Raw genomic sequence first — 22659 nt, 5'->3', positions numbered from 1 at the left:
GCCAAATGTTTTAGGGATTGTCTAGGTGTCCGGCATTTTTCTCCATTCTAATTGGAGCATCCAGCGAGGTTAGGAAACACAACTAGCTCTGCACCAATCAGGTTGCTTGAAAATGTAAACAACATCCGGACCCTTAGGCGGTCCCTAATATCAACATAAATCGAAAACAAAATAAATATGTAGGTAAATAATACAGGAAGTGTAAGTCATAATGTAAGAAATGCACAGGACAAATACAACCCGTTTCACACTACAATGAAAGCCAGTCTCGTTAGAACGGAGGTTAGAGCGTCTACTTTGTAAGCATTAGGTCCAGTTCCCGCCTGGAGCGGATTTTATCCTTATCAGATAAGGTTCGTTTTTTTTAAAAAAACGGCTGACTTTCTTCTATCCTGTCTTCCTTCTGTCTTCGCTTTCGGGACGAAGAGACTTCAGCAGTTACAGTTCCCTCTATCAAACCTTTTCCAAAAAAAAAGTGTACATCCCTTTGTATTCTACTCTGCTGCTAAGGAACATTCATACGTTCGATAGATGTTGTACACTTGCGTGCAAAAAGTCAGGAGCCAACTAAGAAATCGGAAGGTATATTGAAAGCAATATAATTTGTAAACGTTTGGTGCATTTCTTAAAACATTCAAAAAGGGCTGCCGCAGACTTGCAGTAGACGAAAGGAAATGCGAACTGTCCCAACACTCTTAAACAGGAGTTACTTGTGAGATTTTTAGACATTTGGTCCGTGCGAATCGTAGAAGGATTAGAGGGGTGATCAGCTGACATGCCGCTTGGCAAGTTACTCGACTTATAATGTTCCTATTTACCTTTATTTTAGAGTACCCTTTCTTACACACCTATCTTCTTGTTGCTTCATTCAACATTATGATAACATAAAGTTTAGATACACTAACAAATATTCGATTTATAAGTGAAAAATATATAAATAATAACCATAAAATACTTGACATGAAAAAAAAGAAAGAAATTTAATTTCAAGGGAGGGAAAGCCTACTTTTTTTATATAAATAAGGAAGGAAAATAGTATGAGAATTATTATAATTAGAAGTGCCTGTAACGGACATGGATTAAGCTACAATTGATAACACTTTCAGAATACCTAGTTGTTGAATGACGAAATTTTCGACACACTCGGCCAAACTGCTAAGCAGAATTGCTTTGTGGAAATTCCACAGAATAATACACACAGTCGTATATAGACTAGGCGAAGTTTAAATCTAATGAGTAATTTCCTTTGTTGAAAATATTTTGAAAAATTCGATCAAAATAAACTTGAGAATAAACGCTCGAGAGTTATGGTGAAATTAACAGACAACCAATCTAAATGCAAAATAGTAGACTTGAATAATTTTCCCTGCGTTCTTTTCAAATAATTAAAATATCTTTTGGGAGACCAGACAAGGTCATCAGTTTATAAGGCGGGATTTTGGTACGATTTCAGACTAACTGTGAAAAATCTTACAAAAGTGTAACTTTTTTTTCAATAAAATTCTGCTTACTTTCAAAAGGCTCTATCTGAGATCTAACTACACATCTTAACGGCCTACATCAACTCTATGAAACTGAAAGTGTTATATCTCGGCCCAAAGTAGATTAAAAATTAACAAAAAATATAAATATATCTTGTGTTTTAAATTGAATTGAATAAATAAAATTACTCGTAAAATATTCAAATTTCGACATCATTATTATTAGGAGAGGCAGTAATAGCATTTTATTATTGGTATCAGATAGGTCCGGGGGCAAATTATTATTTAAAAAAGAATTGGATAGAGTAAATATAAATAGAGCATACATTACTTAACTTAGTCCAAGTTTGACTTTGTTGTAGTCCAACTTTTCCTCGTGAGGAGCTCTCTGTGTTGACGATTATCAACAAGGTTGCTATGGAGACCTGCAACTGTTTACCATTGTGGATTCATGGGGTCGCTGGTAGCTCCATAGGTGGGGGCTGCATTATTCATCCCTGCGGGGGAGAAGATGGTTCAAATTAGATTGGGAAACAGTTTGTGAAGACTGTATTCAACAGTCAATTTTTCATCTAAAGGAGGATATTCTGTAATAGATGTACTACTCTAAAAGTCTAAAATAATATACCTACTCGTATCTCAAAAGTTCCTCCAGTATAACTAATCCAGACCATCATTGACATCAGATCACTCTAAAGTTATACGATTTTCTTTTTATTTTCCAAGGCCTTTTTTTAAAGAACTTGCAAAATATGTGATCAAAAATACATGATGAATTTGATGTTTATAAACTCGATATACTTAAGAGGTTACTACCTATTTAAGATATCAGGAAAACCCTCCAAGAATTAAAATAAAAATGAAAAGAAGATATATCTACAATATCATCTATCCTAAGCTGTTCAAAAGTTAAAAGGGGGGACTCTGAACACACAACCAACATCACACATTTCGACAGGGTCACAATACATACAGTGCACACATACAGGATCACCCTACACACAGTGAGGGGGGGTCCTGGCTAACCTGAGCCAGTTCTAAGAGAGGAAGATTCATGGGCACCTGTGTTGGCAGAGGCGGGAGCAGGCATGGCAAACGGATTGGTAGATCCTGTGGAGGCGTTACCAGGGGCGGGCTGGCTGGTCACGGGCTTGCCTCCACCTTCACCGTCATCATCATCCTGCTAGGGGCGAGCGCATCATCATCCTGGTAGGGGCGAGCGTGAGGGGGGGGGGGGCAGAAAAAAGACAAGGGTGAGAATTTTTATAGGTAGACAAGTCTAAGAAAACAAAGTGAATGATCTTGTGATTTGAAAGGAAAAGTTAAAAGGAATTTTCGAGAGTAGAGTGTAGTTCCATAATCTAGGAAATTTGATTAGATAATCTTGATTAAAAATCTCAATTGCAAAAGAGATCGAAGTACATAGGCCGAAGAGAATTTCGAAAATATTTTTTCAAAAGTCGAGATGCAGATAATACATAATATGTGTAATTAATTATGTACATACGTAATATTCTTGAAGTTTAACCTGAATTTTTTGTTGCAAAATGTCGAATCGACTAATTTTTAAGGGTCAGGTCTAAGCTCTCATGTTGACTTTATGTTGTTCAAATTTTCAAAGTACCTTTCAACATGAGACTGCAGATCTGGAAACCCGGGACCATAAGTGTTTACCTAAACAGACAATCTCATATCCTGAAGTGAATGCTTCAGAAGAGAGGAAAATTAAATTAGGTCGCTACTATATTCACAGACAGGAAGGCGTTTGGGAGTAGGTAGTATTTTATATTTACATACACAAAATGATTCTCATTTAAAATTTAAACGTAGTCCTTACTAATTGATCGATACAAAACATTTCAAGACGCAAACGGAGCAAAATATACAACAATCTGATACTCAGAGTTGAAAACAAAGAAAATAAAGGTAAGAAGAAAACAAAGTGGAGAAGTGAACAGGACAGAAGCAAAGAATAAAAAAAAGCAACACAAGAAAACAACCAAAAACCCGGAGGAAAAAAAGAGAGAAAAATGTGATTCTTTGTTTCTTTAGTTTACCTGGTTATTGTGGGGGTTACTACTAGGTCCGCTATTATCATTGGTCTAAAAGAAAAGGGAGGGAAGCAAACGAAAAAGAACTCAAGTGTTAAGGTGGTTGGCTTGGAAAATTGTCAAAATATACAAAGAAACATGATTGATAAAAAGTACAAAATTAGGGTAAAAATGAGTGTAAAATATGAATTAATAAAAAAGTAAACAAAAACCAAAAAAAAAGATTAAAAAAAAAACTGGATCACAAAAAACCGTCATGTGCACCATTAAAAACCAACCTCAGAGCATTGGACCTATTTTACATAAATTATATGTTACAAGTAGGTATCTTACATTAAAAAAAAAAAAAATCAAGTACCTTCGTAATACTTTACCAAGTACCTTCGTAATACTTTACTATGTCATAGTTAAGTAGAGGTAAACCTAGGTTAAAACGTCAGTAGCAAAAACGAAAATTTTCTAGAAAGTAGGAAAGGGCAGAGGAAATTTAGGGTGTCGTCGTCATCGTCAGACATCGACAAACGTCAAGAGAATTCATGTCAGAAAATCTTGGAAAAAAGAAGCCCCCCAAAAAAAAAACCTATGTACATACTACTCTAACATAACTGCGAAACAAGATGGGTACTAGAAAAACTAAATTATCAAGATATGAGACAAGATATAATCTTGGGAAAAAGAAGCCCATATGAGAAGAGAGAAATACCACCTTACTTACTACATAAGAGAAAGACTACATATCCACCTTCCTAAAAATAACATATCACCTTCCTACGGATATGTTGTTGATGTTATCTGATGCTTGAGATTGACTATTGTGTCATTTTTACTTTCTATTTTTTCCTTCCTACGCATATCATAGCCTACCTAAGCAACATACCACTTGATTCTAAGTGGAGTGAAAAATATAATGATCATATTGCTCAGACATAACTATAATATTATCACAACTCTGTATGACTCATTTATATTTTATATCCCCGAAGTGGAGATAAGAAAAGCGAGAAATAGACACAGATAACAACAATATCGTGTTTCATTCGGAATGCACTCGTATTTCGCCCGTGCTTCACTAGAAAAACTAGTCGTTACTTTGTACGTAATGTACGTTCCTGCTTCATGGAATGCTTCCCGACTACCAGGGCAGGTGCGCAAACGTCAAGAGAATTCATGTCAGTTGTCAATGGGCCTCGCAAAGCTATAGGTTGGGTCTTACGTATTCTTGAGAGTTCATTGCAACGGTTAATACATTAATTTTAGACTTACTCTTTATCATGGACACTCGTTGCTATCTTGAAAGCCCAGAAGAGGTTAGGTAGTAGAACAGCCGCGGTAGACAGTAATAGTACACAGAAAAAAAGACGGAAGAACAAGCGAAGACCGAAGGATACGAAAACGAAACGTTACACAGATATTACAATAAAATAAAAAATATATACCGAATTTGTCACAAAAACGTTAAAACATTAAAAATCCCTAATTTTCGAACACTTTGTTCATAGTTCTGCTCCGCAGAAAACGACACCCATGAACTACCTAACCTCTTCTGGGCTTTCAAGATAGCAACGAGTGTCCATGATAAAGTAAGTCTAATTATAGGTTGGGTGTCTCTTCTTCTAACTATAGCCGATGGTTTTACTTATGTGAAAAGGGTTTTTTTTTTTTTTTTTTTTTTTTTTTTTTTCACATATGAATTACTAATCTGGTCAGTTCTGGTTGGAAAAGAAATAAGACATGATTAAAAATGGCCACCAGTATCGCCAGTTCCTCATGAAACTCTTGAACAAGGTCCTGCCCAAAGGAAACAATCGGTCAGCTTGGGTCCTGAACTATTGCAAAATGTTCAAAACAAAACACGATTCTTCAGTCTGGGTCTGAATAATTCAGACGATAAAAAAAGCGATTATTGTTAAGGTGTGTCCACACATGGTCGACCGGCCGTCAATCGATGTCGACTGAACCGTCCACACTGCCTCGATAATATACATTCACCTCGTCGATCGACTATGTTTGGACACACCTTTAGATCTCAAAGTTAGGAGGTTTGATAGAGAAAACTGTAACACCGGAAGGTCTTATCGTCCCGAAATCAAAGGGAGAGGAGGACAGGATAGGAGAAAGCCAACTGTTCCGAGAACGAACTTTATTTCTTTAGGATAAAGTCAGGGAGGAAAAACGAACCCTCGATACTTACATTGAGAGTCTGATAGTTGTCTGGATCTTGCTGGTGGGGTTCTTTGGGCGCGTACTTGCCACAGCAGAAGTTGCAGCAACAACAGCAGCAACTACAACAGTAGCAGCCCGTCACAATGCAAGATAGGATGATCAATGCCTACGGAAAGAGAGAAGTGAGGTTGGTTAAATAGCGTCTACAATATGATCATAATAGTGCTTATTCATGCTGCTCTCATAGACCAAAGGAAGAAATACACTGCCATCACGTCACGTGAGCTCAAGTGATGTGACAGGACGTGATAGTAGTGTTTCTACCTTTACTCCAACAGTAGGCCATTACTCGGCTGGAATTGAATCTACACCCTCCTGTTTACCAGGCGAGCGTTTTGACCACTACAAAACCGTAAGGCCAGCCACTCACTATCAGGTAGACCTGACCTGGTGAGCACACACACTATCAGGTAGACCTGACTGGTACGGCTGAAAAGGTCCGTCTGTCAGGTCTACCTGATACCTGATGAGGTGATGAGTGGCTGGCTTAAGTAATGTATTTCGTTTAACCATCCTATTAAACTTACCTTGCACCAAGTGGAGGTGACCATGAAGTAAGTGTTGACATTTTCCTCGCCAAACTGTTCAGCCACATACAGGCCGAGAGATCCGTAAGTGTCGTAAATGTTCCGCTTGGTTTGATCGCTGAGCGTCGAGTGAGCCCGATTGATTTCTTTGAACTGAAAAAGATTGAAATCCAGCATTAGTTGGGTGGAAGAGCTCACTAGCCATTACAGCCTTTGAAAAAATAGCCTAAAATGTCGAAATATAAAGGTGTGTCCACACATAGTCGACTGACCGATGTCGACGGTCTTATCGTCCTAGAATTAAAGAGAGAAGAAGGAGAGAATAACAGAAACCCAGCTGTTCCGAGAGCGAATCTTTTTAGGATAAAGTTCGTTCCGGGCGGGAGTCAAACCCACGGCAAGAAAGCCAGCCGTGCCGAGAACGAACCTTACCTGTTTAGGTTAAAGATTGCAATAGACATACTTAATGAATAATTACAATCCTGCCAGGAAAAAATAATAAAAAATGACCCCAAGCTTTCATGAAAAACACGCCACTGTATTGAAAGCAAGATGACAAACTTTCCCTACTTGACTGTACAAGTGTATTTTACATACTCGACCCTTTCACTTGTCACTTGTCACACTCACACAATGAAAGTCAAGCAAAATACACAATGTAACAGTGTAACACTCTTGAGTGAGAGAGAAGTGGGAAGAGAAAGTGAGGAGGATAGTGGGTGACAGAGAGAGGAAAGGGAAGGACAGAGGAGCGAAAGAGAGAAAGAGGCGAAAGAGAGAGAGAGGGAAGGAAGGGTAGGAGAGAGGGGGTTTTTACTCCCCCTCTCTCTCTAAAAAAAGGAAGGAAAACATGCTTAGTTTACACTTTTTCACTTGATTAGCAAAGCTCAAAGTATGGAGTTCCATACCTATCTATCATCACTATCATCAGTCGTGAGGCAAAGCGTCGTACGTAAGTAGTCATTCAAAACAATACCGCCAACCCCTGCACCTATTGGGGGGAAAAAAACGATTCTCCTGGAGCCTGGAATTGGCGTGGAATTTCTGCTGAATATAATCTTCGACTCTTCTGGCAAGACACCAAGGCACGAACATACTTATTTACATTTCAAACTACTCGAATAAATACGTGAATGCTTTTCCACATAATGGCAATTTCTTCTATTGATTACTTATATTTAGGCCTGAGCCTACGAGTTCCATGTTGTGAGAAGCTTGATAAATTATGCAAACAATATACTTAAGCATACAAACAATACATGAGGTGGTATAGTTAGGAGGAGAGAACCAACCATCAAACGTAGGTAGTGTTAGAGTGCCTTAAAGGAGAAAGAAAATTATTTTCGTTCAAAATTTTATCAAAATGGGAAATACTACCTATTCAAGAAGTTGTTTCCGAAGAGATGGAAAAACTAAATGCAAAGTTTATCATGTAAAAACTCGGAACTTGCTTCGTTCCTTCAATGATTTTCTTCATAGGAAGAACACAAGTCACTAGGTGTGAGAAATGGATTCTTATTTTCACCTCTCCCTACTAGGCACTTCTAGACATACAAGACAGACTAAACACACCCTGTATAATTATCCCATAAGTGATAATGATAACTTGTATTTGCTTAGATGTGGGTGATGAGGTTGGGAAGGGAAGAGAGGATGACATGAATTTTCTCTCATTGTGAAAAGTAGGTTGCTAGTATTTTCCTGTTTGCATGTTCACTACTATGTAGGTAATATACTTGGTTCTTATATCACCTAATATACACATTACACACTACATGGTAAACAGTTGGTACTTTATGTATGTGGGTTCCTATTGAATTGAGATTGAGAAGGAGTGTGAAATTATTGACAGACAGGGGATAAGAAACAAAGTAGGTATAAGTGCCTCTGAAATTATTTGTTGATGTGTCTACTTTCTATATAATAATTATATCATGCAATAAAATTGTAATTGAGAACAGTCAAAAATTTGGGGATGGAAAAAAGGAGGGAGGAAGAAATTGAGACAGAAATTTGAGGAGGGGGTGGGAGGAAAGAGATAAGAGACTATTCAATAGTTGGGAGTGAGAGAACAATAGGGAAAAAGAAAGATAGGTAAGGATTTGTATATTATACCTAACTAATAAAAGTATTAGGGTCAGCTCCCAAGGTGTAGTGGTCACTGCGCTCGCCTTGCACGCGGGAGACCCGGGTTCGATTCCCGGCGGGGTCAAGAAATTATCATGCAAATGATTGATTCCATGACTGGCTGTTGCGGGGCCCACTCAGCCTCGTGAGGAAAATGAGTAGCTATGACATATAAATGTGCAAAGCAACCGGTGCCAGCATTGTAGGTAAACATTGGATTTTAGGATTATTGAGATGTTGGGAAAATCCTACAATGCTGCAGTGAGTACCAAAGTTGTGACATAATAACACAAAGAAACTGCATTTACATTACAATATAAGTAAGTAGGAGGTGCTTAGTATTAGGAAGGAAGAAGAGCAAGAGGAACAAATGAATGAATGAATGAATGAATACAAACTAATGAAAATAGTACAGTATTATGCTAATGTCAAGTTCTCTATAGTCTACATATATTATAGAGTCCAAAAGAGATCTCAACCTATCACATCACTTGATGCAATGTGTTATGTGACACTGAAATATGAGAATCAGAGAGTAGGATTGGAATCTAATATCAACAGAAGTATATTGGCACTGGCATTTGATATGACATGGGTATTGAAAACAAAAATAGAGACCATATTGTAACTTACTTATGGATAAGTAGAGAGGTATTTTTATTTTAAAATTGCATGTGCTGAGCCATTCCATCTGCTGTGCATCATACACAAAAAAAGCCCACTCTGAGGCTTAGGTGAAGGGGTGAACAGCCCCAAAAGATGGGTTGTATGACTACTACTATACCATTCACTGTTTTTTTTTTTTTTTTTTTTTTTGAAACGCCCCAAAAAAGTGGTTTTTTTTTATTCTTTTACCACTTCTTTTTTTTTTTTTTTTTTTTTTTTTTTTAACCTTACCTTCTCTGCTGCTTCAGGATTATTTGGATTCTTATCGGGATGATATTTCAATGCCATCTTTCTGTATTGTTTTTTGATTTCTTCAGGTGTTGCTGTTTTAGGTAACTCCAGAATGACGTATAAGGAGTCCCCACTTGTTCTGAAACATTACCAAACAGTAAAAATCTTATTAAATGGTAATGTAAAGTCTGTAATCATCAGCTGCTTATGATCTGTCTTCAGAGAAGATTCTTCATAATTCAATATCAACCAAAAATAGTACATTAAGTAAGAGGGTCTTTATTATGAACTTATTCAAGATGAATCTTCATAAAGTCACATCAGAATCTATCAATATGTTAACTTGAATAGGTCAGCCTAAAATACATGTTGTCAAACATGTTGTGTTAATTATAATACATGCTGTCAAACACATTCAGCAAATGACATAGCAGTGTAAGTGGGAACTAAGGGGGTTACTAATTCAAGTTGCGGAAGTCACCTAGGGATGTTAAGATAATTATCTTGAAAATCAGTATTTATCCATGTTTATATTGATGTATCAGACAATTTAAACAAAAAACTTAAAGTGATGAACATGTCATTTTAAATGCTAGATAATTAAGCAAATAGACAAACATAAATTCTGAACCTTTATTTCAAGTTATTAGATAGCATGTTAAACGTATCAAATAACAAATAACTGCTAGATACTGCACCCATTTCATTGAATGATACCTACATCTCATGTGTCATGCATACATTATCTTCCCGATTACATAACCCATACATGTGTTACTTTTTCTAATAAGTAGTACTGACAGTGATCATAGCAATGACAAAAAATCTTGTGAGTTTGTGCAAAGGGACATAGTTTCACCAGGTTGAGAGAAGGTTTAGAAGGTACTTATTTTTTGCCAAACAAGTAAGTAGGTGGTGTTTTAGAGATGTAGGTGCATTACTGCCCACAATAATGGGTTTCAAAAAGCAGATATTGATCCTCACTTATAAACTCTCAGTAGGGTTTCGGGATAACTCTCCTAGTGGTGCAAGATACCAAAGGGTGAAATATAATGCAAAACTTACGACATTTTCCTTCGAGGTGGTGGTGCTGCCATTTTTGCGACTAAACTACCTAACTACCTACGAAAAACACAGACGGGACAAAAACTCGTAAACGGAAAATAAGGGTTGTATGCTCTATTTACTATTACTCATTTTTGAGAGGGATCACTATTTATTTAAACTAGGGAGGTCTTTCTTTTCTAATCTGTTATATAAAATAGTTTAAATACTTTTCAAGAGATTTTCACGGCAGCCGCGGATAAAATCGATCTCACTTTTTTTCAAAATCAAAAAAATATAAACATCACCCATTCCAGCTGTTTGCGCTTAGCGGATCGAACGTCTGGAACGTCATCTTCGACAAGGAGCATCTTCGATGAGTGCGCAAGATTTTGCGCAAGGTGAAAAGTGGTCTGTGTTAAGACGCGTTTACACGTTCAGTGTTGGTCCTTACAAAAATATTTTTCTGTGGGGAGAGCTTCCATAATAAAATCATAATTATTATTTTTCTTCAGTACAATTAATTTTAATTGAAAATGAAAGCTGAAAAATAAAAATTGGGATGTAGGTATTAATATTTTATTAATCATTAATCCTTGAGATTTTTTTCTACATTACAAAAAATTTCCCAAAGTTTGACGCGCCACTGCAAGTTACCACCCTGTATTTATTTTTGTGCTCGTTGCTTATCACAACCACCGCCATATCTCCCTCCAGATTTCAAAAAATAAATTTGACCTTTGACAAGGGCAGATTTTTGATAAGGGTGCTAGGTGTTTTCGATTCAAGCCTTGAAGTCCTCAGGCTTTTAATAATTATTCTGAAGTGCTAAGTGAAAGTAAAAGTATTTGCTTTACAGTGAAACTAAAGTGCACACACCTATTTTTAGTTGCAACCCCAAGAACATTCCAAATTTCAGTATAAAATGGTGAGTGGTGAAGTTCCAAGTCCTCTCCTAGAGGAACCTGTGTGTAAAAAACTGGAAGAATACTACCAGAACACAGGTAGTAAAATTAACTTCTATGAATTGTTCAAGAAAGATCCAGCTCGGTTTGAAAAGTTCAGCTTAACCATCCCTACACCTGGTGATGAGGGCAATATTCTCATTGATTTCTCTAAGAATAGGATTGATGACCAAGGAATGAACCTGTTGTTTGAGCTGGCCAAAGCACGTAAAATTGAAGAAGCTAGAGAAAAAATGTTCAATGGTGAGAGGATCAATTTTACTGAAGACAGAGCTGTCCTTCACGTTGCTCTACGTAACCTGAGTAACCGTCCAATCCTTGTTGATTGTCAGGATGTAACTCCTGCTGTTAATGCTGTGAAGCAGCACATGAAAGAATTTAGTGAACAAGTTATTTCCCAGAAATGGCTTGGTTATACAGGTAAACCTATCACTGATGTTGTTAATATTGGTATAGGTGGTTCTGACCTTGGACCCCTCATGGTTACTGAAGCTCTGAAACCATATGCTGTGGGACCAAGAGTTCATTTTGTTTCCAATATTGATGGAACTCACTTGGCTGAAGTTTTGAAGAAGGTTAACCCTGAAACTGTTTTATTCATTGTTGCCAGTAAGACTTTCACAACACAAGAGACCATCACAAATGCTACATCTGCCAAGAATTGGTTCTTACAGCACTCAAAGGATCCTGCTTCTGTAGCCAAACATTTTGTTGCCCTATCTACAAATGCGGGCAAAGTTGCAGAGTTTGGTATTGATACTGCCAACATGTTTGGTTTCTGGGACTGGGTTGGTGGAAGATACTCCCTATGGTCTGCTATTGGTCTATCCATAGCACTCAACATTGGTTACAATAACTTTGAGCGCTTACTGGCAGGAGCTCACTTCATGGATAACCACTTCCAAAACACCCCTATTAATAAGAATGCTCCTGTTATTTTGGCTCTACTTGGAGTGTGGTATGGAAACTTCTTTGGCTCAGAGACTCATGCTTTATTACCATATGACCAATACTTGCACAGATTTGCTGCCTATTTTCAACAAGGAGACATGGAATCCAATGGAAAGTATGTTACTAGACAAGGGACAGTTGTGAATTATTCTACTGGACCCATTGTGTGGGGAGAACCTGGCACTAATGGACAACATGCATTCTACCAGCTGATTCATCAAGGCACTAAACTCATTCCAGCAGACTTTATTGCACCAGCTATCTCTCAAAACCCTATTGAAAACAACCTGCACCACAAGATTCTTCTATCCAATTTCCTTGCCCAGACTGAAGCTTTGGCAAAAGGCAAATCCCCTGCTGAAGCAGAAGCTGAATTAAAAGCAACTGGTATGCCTGCTGAGACTGTCAAGAAAATTCTTCCTCACAAAGTATTTCAAGGAAACAGACCTACTAATTCTATTGTAGTCAAGAAAATAACACCATTCACTCTAGGAGCTCTTATTGCAATGTATGAGCACAAAATATTTGTTCAAGGTATCATTTGGGACATCAACTCCTATGATCAGTGGGGTGTTGAACTTGGCAAACAACTGGCTAAAGCTATTGAGCCTGAATTGCAAGACAAGAACCCAGTTACTTCTCATGATGCTTCTACTAATGGTCTGATTAACTTCCTCAAATCTTACTTCTAATTTACATGAGGCTGTTTACTATTGATATTATGAATTTTATTTATTGCTTGTGTATGTTGTAGGAATAAACTATGTACTTGTTGAATTTTAGAATAGATAAATTATTATTTTAACAGTTTTAAATCATTTTGTATTACTTCTCAGTAAGCACTAAAGCTCAGGGCTATGTGTCAATTGTGGATTGTGTTTGTAAAAGCTCTACATATTTGTAAGGACCCCTCCCTCCCCCCTTTATATTTGAGAATCCCCATTACAGTATTTACAGTCCTATTTTGAATTTAATTTCTAAACATTGTCCTCCTTAGAAAACCAAAAAGCCTGGTGAAAGGTGAAAGAAAGGCATGTTTCGCATGTCCCGGCACGCGCAGAGCTTCGTCCTATAGCTCTTGACGTTCGCGCGCTTTCCGGCACGCTTCAACCGTTCTCCTCATGACATCAGAAATAACCTTATCCAAGGTGAAAGAATTTTATTTTATTTATTATGGGACTGGTTGCTCCTCTCCCAAGAGAGTATGCAATTAACACTGCGACCTCTGTAGATCTATTGTGACCAGTATTTTTTCCCCTGCCCAAGCTGCTATACCCTGGCCTTGATGGAACCTAGAAGTACCCTCATTGGTATATTTCAACCTCCCCAGTTTCTCTAAAATTCACCTGTAGCACCTCTAAAGAGTCTGCACACTCAGGTTTATTCCAGAGAAAATCTGTGAGTTCATCTACTATCCCATTAAGAGGATACCAAGAGGTGCCTAGGCCAGAGAGCTACTTGGGGCCCCCGAACTGAAGGGGTCTAATGAGGGATGAGGGGTTTGATAGGTCTGTTATCCCAAGGCCTTGATGTAACCTAGAAGTACCCTCACTGGTATATTTCAACCTCCCCAGTTTCTCTAAAATTCACCTGTAGCACCTCTAAAGAGTCTGCACACTCAGGTTTATTCTAGAGAAAATCTGTGAGTTCATCTACTATCCCATTAAGAGGATACCAAGAGGTGTCATCGAGGCCAGAGAGCTAGTTCAGGGCCCCTAAATCGTAGGGGTCTGATGAGGGATATTCAGGTACATAATTATGTCGTTGTACCCTACTTCCTGAGACGGACTTGACCATAGTCCCATTCAGGTACCCTCAAAAGAGCCAGTGTTATTGTCTGTGGCTTGACAGGGCTGGTTTTGTCTCAGTTTTACGTCCTCCAGCGAGACAAGTCCTCCTTATTTAATGGGTCATGCTTCTTTCTACTTTACAATATGGAAAAAATCTAGGTAATAGCAGGTACCTACTGACCTTGATCTAATCATTCTAATCCTATTGATATATGGAGGAATTTGTTAGTTTCATTTTGATGATAAGAGAAATTTTATGATAACCCAATATTTATTTATTTGAATCCAATTTGATTGTAAATAAAAAAAAAAATCTATTTTATTGTTGTTTCACTGATCCAGATGTTTCTATTTATCTCACCCAGTAGGAAATTTATCTCCAATATGTTTATCCCGGGTTTCTTTTATTGTTTTCCTCCAACATAATCTATTAGAAACCTTGACTTCTTGATTTCCAGTGTATGAGATTTTAAAAACTCGTCTCCTTGAAAGGAATCATATTTCTGATTTTATGAGTTACTTCTGTTATCAATTTTATGTTTATTCCTACCATGGAATTTATCCTAATAACAATTGAATTAGAAAACCAAAATAGAAGTACAGTATGCAAATGATATGAAATATAAATCCTTTATATTAAAAAATAAACTAAACCATAACAAAATAATGACGAGAAATGAATACAAGAAAGATAGAGTATTTTTAACTAGATAAAGTAGGTATTGCCGTAGTAAGAAAATAAAAGCATAGAAATTTAGAAGAAAAACCCGAATAAACCCAAAAGATTTTCCCGAGGTATTCTGTTGTGCGCACGCCTATCTATACCTATAGATATAGAATATGTTCATGCCCCATTTATACTGCTAGGAGGAGACAGTCTAAATAAGTTTTTTTATACAATCTGATTCGAAATACAATTCACGAGATTGTACATCCAAATAGCCAACGACACGTGAAACATCCAACTGGTCACCTATGTTGGAATTTACCACGCTCAACGGTGCTTAACTTTAGTGATTCTTGAAGGACCTATAGTTATGACAGCAACACGCAATGCGTGTCCAGTCGGTCACCTATGCATGAACATACCACGCTCAACGGTACTTAACTTAAGTGATTCGTGAAGGACCTATTATGATGAATCTACCGTGACCAAGCCGCTGTCATTGACTTCTGTCTGTTGTTCCTGTTGGCGCCGAAAATATTCCTCCTGCAATTCTTTCAGGTGATTTTCCAAACTGGCTACTTCATTGTAACGATGTGCCATTCTGAAAGCCCAAACAAAACGCCATAATTAGTTATATGTAATGAACTTTTGGCTACCGTCTGCCTCTGTGTAGTGGCCAAGACACTTGGCTAGTGAACACGTGGACGTGGGTTCAATGGCCAGGATTGAATCGTTTTTAATCCCAGCCCAGCTATGGAATTTTATCCTAAACATTGTCTGAGAATTTGACCACAAAAATAGCGGCCTGCAGCTGGTGGGAAGGGACAGAAAAAAGGAGCATATAAAAAGTTGCTTTTTTTTCCTTTTAGGCGCTTTTACACTATGGACAGTAGGTCGTTTGCTCCAAAAAGTTGCAAAAAAAAGTACTGACCTGGCTTCTTTGATAAACTGCTTAATATTGGTGATCTGCTGAACCAGAGGATCCTGGGAACTGACTGACTTGGTACCTGCAGGACTCCATGCTTCCAGTAAGGACACATTCTGAAACCGAGAATAATACAAAGGAATGAATAAGGACAGGACAGGAGAAAGACAACCGTTCCAAATCTACAGGTACATTTTCATCTTGATCCTATAAAGGTCCATTTCCACCTTTTCGTTAAAAAAAAAATGTCGTGTGCAGTGGGAACACTCTCATTTAAATCACATTACCTACAGGACATCCACAAAAAAAAAAAAAAAAAAAAAAAAAAAAAAAAAATCGGACGAAACTCACGACTGGGAACGGGCTCAAGACTTTTCACTTACATTTTCCTTAGACACGCTATGTCGGCCATGATGTGTTTCGACGTTGAAATTCTCCTCTCTTCCTCTCAGCTCTCTTATAGCCTCCTCCCTCTGTCTAGCTTCCTCCGCAAGCCGTCTCTCCTCTCTCAACTCCGCCAGTCTCTCATCTGAAGGAACATTGGGGAGGGTAAGCAGGTGGGTGCGAATAAAGTTGGTCGAAGCTTGACGTATGGATTTGTGTAGACGTTGGGACATGGTCATGGGGCTGTCAGAGGCCTGCTGGGCCCCCGACGCAGAGGAGAGGGTGGTGACTTTGTTGCTGGAAAAGAAGACGAAAGTATTACAATGTTGTTGTTGTGTTGTTGGCTTTTTTTTTTTTTTTTTAGCTAATGTTAAGAATTGACCATTAGGTCATTTCCTTGCGCGCATCCCAATAATTTTTCCTACAATATCTGTGCTGGCTACCAAGGCAGGAAAAGAATAAAGGTGCACAGAGTTCATAAGAAGATATAAGGAATTATTACAATGAGCTGATGTTAATTGCTTTATTTTTTACACATTGGTTGAGTAACTGTAGAACTTCCTTGAAAAGACAGCTTGCAAAGGTCAAATCGGTAAGATAAGTAACTGAGGTACATATACGCAGGGCTGTATTTAGGGGGGAGGGGGGGGGCGAAGGCCTGATTTTTCTTCTTTACCGTAGGCGAATTCTTGGAATTTGGTACATCTCCCCCTTGACGAAATCCCGGAAACGGCCCTGCACAGTTTCCTCTCTACCAATCTACTTTCTGCTCTCCCAAAATTTCTCTCTCCCAAAATTTACTTAATTCTCTTCTTTTCCTGGTAAACAGGAGGGCGTGGGTTCAATCCCAGCTGAGGTATGGAATTTTATCCTCAATATAATTTGAGAATTTGACCACAATAATAGTAGTAGCCTACTGCTGGAGTAAAGGGACTTTTCAGTCCTATGCGAGCAGTATAAATAAGCACTATTATTATTATTATTATACGTATTCCAATCAAGTTGTAAAGATCAAAAGCTCCTCGTCAACTCACCTGATAGTATCAATATTCTCCGCCAGGCGCACCAGTTTAACACGTAGCGCCTGCGCATCACTAGCGTAGTACATTGTTTCCCCCGCCAGGAGGGAGTCGATCATTTCCAAGTACATCGCTCTTAGCTTACTCGCTTCTTGTTTCTTGCCCATGAGAGCATCATAGAGATCACAGATGAGGGGGCGCGAGTTTCGGGACTCCTTGAGCACTTCGCGACTCTCCAACAGCTGAAGAAAGAGGATGCAAAGGTAAGAATTATGAATTTTTTCAAGTTACAAAGAATTCTGGATTGGTGGGATCATGGGATGAAGGTGGGGAAAAAAGAGCAGGAACTAAGGCCAGCCACTCACTATCAGGTGGACCTGATCAGGTGTCAGGTCTATCTGACAGAGTCAGTTCTAAATGATAGTGTGTATGCTCATCAGGTATGTGTTCTCGTGTTGACTTAACACCTAAACGGAAAGTATTGTGTCTCTCAAGGACCAAAGTATTGTGTCTCTCAACGACCCATTACTTAACACCCATCGTATGAGAGGCATATTACGAAAAGATCGGTTGAGTCTAATGTAACAGTTATTAAACAAAAAATTAGGAATAAAGATATTTGTAGCAAAAAACTAACGGGGTGTCTACCAAAATGGAAAAATAAAATTCCCTGACTTTTCCCGGTTTTCCAGTCCATTTTTTCCAAATTTCCAGTCTACTTTTTCAAGATATTCCACTCTATTCCCACTGCGTCACAACAGATCTTTTTTTTTCTTCTTCAAGTAATGTTTCCAAGCCTGTTCAACATTAATTCTCCAATCTTTTTTCATCCCACTAGGGTAAGGGCTTAAGTCCTCCATTTGCACATGAAATAACTGCGCCGCATTTTTTTGTAATTTTTCGGTCTACACATTTACACATCCTGAGGGATGAAAACAAAACGCGAATACCGCGAACAAACCGCGGATAACGCGAACAAACCGCGGATAACGCGAACAAACCGCGGATACCGTGAACAATCCGCGGATACCGCGAACAAACCGCGGATACCGCGAACAATCCGCGAATACCGCGAACAACCGCAGATACCGCGAGCCAACCGCGAATAGGTGACTTATTACAGAAGAATCGATGAGGACCTTCCACTTATGAAAATGGAGGGGAAATGAGTAAATTAAGTCCGAACTTCAAACCTATGGTCAAAATGTAGGAGAATCCTCCCCTTAACCCCCTACATTTCCCCTGACCCCCTACATGGTTTTTGGTAGTAGGGGGTCAAGGGGAGGTTTCTTCAGACCTAGATTTTTGTCAGAGCTCATTCTCTCTTCTGCTTTCAGACTGGAAGGTTCTCTCTGCTCCCTCTCTCCTCTCTGTGATATCTCCAAATATTTCAACATGATTTTTTTTTTTTTTTTACAAGAGTTTCCATTAGAGTATTTAAGATGACCAAGGAGTCTTTCCTATGTAACTTTTCACGAGAAATCAATCGGTGTTAATGTAAGGGTTCTAGGGAATGATGGTTCACGAAATATGCGCTTGTAACAAGCCAATATCAAAAAATTTCGAAAGTTATATCCACTTTTTTTACACCAATGAAAGACGTTTTACTTCTTGAAACCAGGAAATCATAAAAGAGAAAAGTAAGAAAACAGGTATAAAAGTATATAGGTAATGAAGGTTACCTGCAAACAATAGGAGCATACGCGTAGGTTGAGATCCGAATTAGCACTAGCAGAGAGTTGGGATTCACCCAACTCTGGTTCCACAAGGATTTGCCCTGAAAAAATGTAATGATAAATAAATAAATGATAGTAGGAAGAGAAATGGAAAAACATAAGTACGAGGACGTATGTAAAAAAGGTTGTCAAAGTTTCAACTTTGTGCCAACTCTAACCTAGTTATGAGAATTGTAAATCTTTAAAAGGTCCCCAAAGACCTGGCGGAGCCCGAAAATATTTAGATTTTTTTTTTTTTTTAATTTCATCCAAATAAATAGAGGCTGAGTACATAACTATTCGAGAGCAGAACAATCAAAATCTATAAAATTTTAAATGCAAAACAGTCAACCAAATCCATAAAGCCTTTTATGAATGAGTATGAGCATTTGCAAAACAAACTATTGAAATGCAAAATGGTGGGGATGTGGAGATATAGACTTTCCAGAGCACTGCTTGTTGAACCCCTATGTCACTGCCAGCTAGCTAGGCTGGTTAGGGTTAGCTGTTCTCCTCCCTGTTTAAGTCCCACGGGTAGACGCTAGTCTACTCTCTGTTTAACGTCCCGTAGCCAGACATGTTGAACCCCTGCCACTTACTTGCTTTGTTCAAGGGTAGGAAGAAGCTGCAATCGTGACACATAATGCAGCCACACAGACGACAATGATGCTGTCGTTTGGCGAAGTTGAAACTTCGTGAGCAATTGGGACAGCGCGGGACATCTTTCCCGTCTAGCCACGGGACGATTGCTTGCTCGTGATCTGGAGAGAAAAAATAAATAAATAACAATGATAATACTCAAATCTACAGACATGCCGAACGACATGCAACAAGAAGTGATCACTGTGGCCAAAGCAGCGTACGAACGATGTCGACCTGGCGGCCTATATCAAGAAAGAAGGCAGACGCACTACCAACTAAGCTAACTAGGCTGGCAAAGCCATCATTAATAATACATTCAACGCTGTTGTATTGGTAAATAATAATATCAACACATTTAATTCACTTACTTTTCTTTTTGATCGGATCTATGGGCATGTTGGTAAGTAGTTTGTCCAGTCGAATAATGAGCTTATTGATCTCATGAGAAAATCGCTCATACCGGTCATCGCGAAGGGTTTTGAACCTCTGTGTGTGATTCCTTGAGGCCCCTGCCAGAGGGAAGATAATAGGACATTAGAACCTATTATGAAACAGAGTGTTATAATCAGAGTGTCCTATGATTTCCAAATGAGCAATAAGTTTTAAAGAAAATAAAAAATTATCAAACTTTTTTTTTTTTTTTTTTTTTTTTTCTCTCAACTGGAATTTTCTAAACTACAAGAAATTGGAGATGTACAAATCATTTTCCCTCCCCCTTGATTTTAAGCTTTGAAAATACATTTTTTTTTTCTCCACAGACAAGTAGGAAGGTACCTACTACATGCTTTAAAGTAGTTACTTAAAGTGTTTAGTAGATACTTCAGTACATAGGTACACATACCTTTTTTTCCAAGTGCAAAAACAGAGTCCTTTTTTCTTACCTATGTCTTGAACTGGCCAATTTTGTTCATAGTAATGGACTGAGTATTTCTTACTGGATGCTGATGATGAGCCATTGCTGTTCTCTGGAGACCTTTCATTGAGGATTTTCTTTTTAGCATATCCAAATAATCCTGGAGAGAAATTAAAATAGAGATGTCATAAATTTGCATAGGTAATTAAGATGTCATAAAAAAGTGCCTCATTTGCTTGCAAAATACACTGGAATGAGCACCACTAGGTAAGTAAAATAGTCTTGAAATAATGCCATATTTGCTGGTAAAGTAACACACAGCCCCTTTCAAGAGTTAGCCAAATAATGAAGCTCTTTCTGAAATTAGCCCCAATCAGATCCAACAGCCAGAAAAATGTGCCACATAATTATGCTTATGAAGACCTAGACCAGGGGTGCACAAACTCAAAGTGACCGTGGGCCGCATTGGACCTTAAAAGGTTGGCCTTGGGCTGCATTCATTTGTAGACGGCATCTGATCTTGGGGGGGGGGGGTACTTACCTCCTCCCTTTGTTTTTAATTAAAATCAAACAAGATAAATAGCTCCGCAGGCAATTTTTTTTAGATTTTTTTCAAAAATAATGTGTCCGAAGCTCATCAGTTTTGACAAATTTGACATACCACACAAAAATCAGAAAGTATAGTAAATTATAGCGCCGAAGGCAATTTTCTGAAAATTTTGTTCCACCCTTCAGAAACGCAGCCTGATCAATGTTCAAAATCTACTATGCCACAGGCAATTTTTTCACAAAGTATGTACCTGAAGCTTGTCAATAATTAATTTTTGAGGTACCTACCTAATTCTTACATCCTCTTCTACACATTTTTTCTCTACACTGAAGCTCTGCTAAAAGGAGCAAAATAAAGTAGAGTGCCTTTGAAGAAATTGATCTACAACCTTTCAAAATAATAATAATAAAAATCCTCTTAACACATTTTTATTTTTTCACATTTTTTTAAATGTCTTTTGTTTTTGATTTTTTTCTTAAATATCAAAATGAGGTCATGGGCTGCACAAAAGGAGCTGGCGGGCTGCATGCAGCCCGTGGGCCGCAGTTTGTTTACACCTGACCTACACCATCCTTTTCTGTACTACACCACATTCCTTTTGGAATGAGCCCCAAAATTACCTTGTAAAGATTTCAAAATATCTGTCTCTGTCGAGTGTTCATTTTCAAAATGTTTCAACAGAAGCTCCGGGGTGTTGAACATCTTCATGCAGTTCGGGCAGATGTAACCTTCCATGACTTGGCCATCATCTAGGTCTGCCATGGTGCATCAGCTCTCCCCACACCCTGTGAACTGTAGAAAAATTGACCATAGGTAGGTTTTTTTTTAAGAGATTTCATAGAAGGAACAGAACTGAAACTGCTGAGATTTAATCATTCCATAATCATAGAGAGAAGAAGGACTGGATAGGAGAAAGCCAGCCATTCCAAGAAGAGCCTTATCTGTATAGGATAAAATACACCCGCAGTGGGAATCAAACCCATGAAAGACCTAGCACTTAAAAGGCAGGTGCACTACTCTCTGACTAGACTGGCTGGGATTAATGAATTCAATTGATAGCATGTTGAATGCACCAGTTCTCAATGGATTACTGAAGTTAAGCAACATTTTAGACTTGTGCACAGTTGGTATCTGAATGGGTAGCCATCTGGACAGTCATATGCTGCTGGCTTTTCCCAGCTCCTCTCCAACTGGGTGAGATTAATGAAGTGGGAAAGTGGCTCGTCACAGAATTGGACCAAGACCTATAGTAGTCAGACTCATCAGGCATTTGAATAGGTGCTAGGCATTGCCCAAATATACTCTGTGTGGGGAAAAATTACCTTGAAAACAAAATTTTAAGAGTACTTAGCTGACTACCTGTTAGGATTTTGTAGAATGTTCTGCACTTCACTCTTCAAGTCCTTAGATAGAAAAATGATGTAGAGGTACAATATCTTTGCTTTATGGAAAGTGTAAATCAAGACTAGCACTACTAGCAGCAATCCTTTATTGGGAAATACAAATACCCCTTGGAAGTACACTCACCACTCACCTAACCTAATACACTCACCTAAAAATCCTGCAATGTTCCTTCCCTTTGTTTTTAGATCTCTCCTTTCCTTATCAATCAGCCTTTCAAGAATTCCAATTTTCCAGTAGGTGTTTGCCGTGTTTGCAACATGGAGAGTGGAGAGCAAACACTTGTACCTCCTACCTCCTATCAGCAAAAAATTGCTCAATAAAAAAATGAGAAATGAGATCACTTTTTTACTTATTAACAAGAAGAAAAAAAAAAAAATCAGGTAACAAAAACTACAAAAAGAACCAGAGACAGAGAACCACCCCGTATGACACCACCTTCCCGAT

General features: G+C 38.3%; 3 protein-coding genes across 10 annotated transcripts; 1 reads left to right on the top strand and 2 right to left on the bottom strand.

Moving 5' to 3' along the window:
* Positions 1-199: 199 nt before the first annotated feature.
* Positions 200-10690, bottom strand: LOC103514041 (dnaJ homolog subfamily C member 5). Of its 8 annotated transcripts, none has more exons than XM_008478906.3 (7): positions 10372-10690; positions 9307-9445; positions 6283-6435; positions 5724-5861; positions 3539-3583; positions 2508-2664; positions 200-1978 (listed from the first exon to the last, which is right to left on the bottom strand). In XM_008478906.3, the coding sequence occupies exons 1-7, from the start codon at positions 10401-10403 to the stop codon at positions 1917-1919; spliced, it is 726 nt and encodes a 241-aa protein (XP_008477128.1). In that variant the 5' UTR covers positions 10404-10690; the 3' UTR covers positions 200-1916. The 8 variants fall into 8 exon arrangements, with proteins under 8 accessions (XP_008477128.1, XP_026682896.1, XP_008477130.1 ...); XM_026827095.1 differs by having other exon boundaries at positions 2508-2661; XM_008478907.3 differs by having other exon boundaries at positions 222-1978; positions 2544-2664; positions 10372-10688.
* Positions 10691-11083: 393 nt separating this feature from the next.
* On the top strand, positions 11084-13248 carry LOC103514039 (glucose-6-phosphate isomerase). Its single transcript, XM_008478905.3, has one exon. It carries the CDS (start codon positions 11276-11278, stop codon positions 12956-12958), a length of 1683 nt encoding a protein of 560 aa, XP_008477127.1. The 5' UTR covers positions 11084-11275; the 3' UTR covers positions 12959-13248.
* A 1406-nt stretch (positions 13249-14654) lies between these two features.
* LOC103514038 (rabenosyn-5) lies at positions 14655-22610 on the bottom strand. Its single transcript, XM_008478904.3, has 10 exons — positions 22364-22610; positions 21432-21603; positions 20290-20421; positions 19777-19917; positions 19366-19527; positions 18734-18828; positions 17067-17293; positions 16032-16329; positions 15655-15764; positions 14655-15324 (listed from the first exon to the last, which is right to left on the bottom strand). The coding sequence occupies exons 2-10, from the start codon at positions 21571-21573 to the stop codon at positions 15189-15191; spliced, it is 1443 nt and encodes a 480-aa protein (XP_008477126.1). The 5' UTR covers positions 21574-21603; positions 22364-22610; the 3' UTR covers positions 14655-15188.
* Positions 22611-22659: the final 49 nt, after the last annotated feature.

Source organism: Diaphorina citri, unplaced genomic scaffold (genome assembly GCF_000475195.1).
Source record: "Diaphorina citri unplaced genomic scaffold, Diaci psyllid genome assembly version 1.1 scaffold1072, whole genome shotgun sequence".
NCBI lineage: Eukaryota > Metazoa > Arthropoda > Insecta > Hemiptera > Psyllidae > Diaphorina > Diaphorina citri.
This window is presented reverse-complemented; position numbering and strand designations above follow the sequence as displayed.

Coding starts and splice junctions, on each gene's coding strand:
- LOC103514041 (XM_008478906.3), bottom strand. CDS start 10,403: ATGGCAGCACCACCACCTCGAAGGAAAATGTC. Junction 3,584..5,723: donor ACAACTATCAGACTCTCAAT/GTAAGTATCGAG, acceptor CTTTTCTTTTAG/ACCAATGATAATAGCGGACC. Junction 1,979..2,507: donor CTCTCTTAGAACTGGCTCAG/GTTAGCCAGGAC, acceptor TCTCCCCCGCAG/GGATGAATAATGCAGCCCCC.
- LOC103514039 (XM_008478905.3), top strand. CDS start 11,276: ATGGTGAGTGGTGAAGTTCCAAGTCCTCTCCTAGAGGAACCTGTGTGT.
- LOC103514038 (XM_008478904.3), bottom strand. CDS start 21,573: ATGGCAGACCTAGATGATGGCCAAGTCATGGAAGGTTACATCTGCCCG. Junction 19,528..19,776: donor AGATCCGATCAAAAAGAAAA/GTAAGTGAATTA, acceptor TTTTCTCTCCAG/ATCACGAGCAAGCAATCGTC. Junction 15,325..15,654: donor CAGTTTATCAAAGAAGCCAG/GTCAGTACTTTT, acceptor TTGGGCTTTCAG/AATGGCACATCGTTACAATG.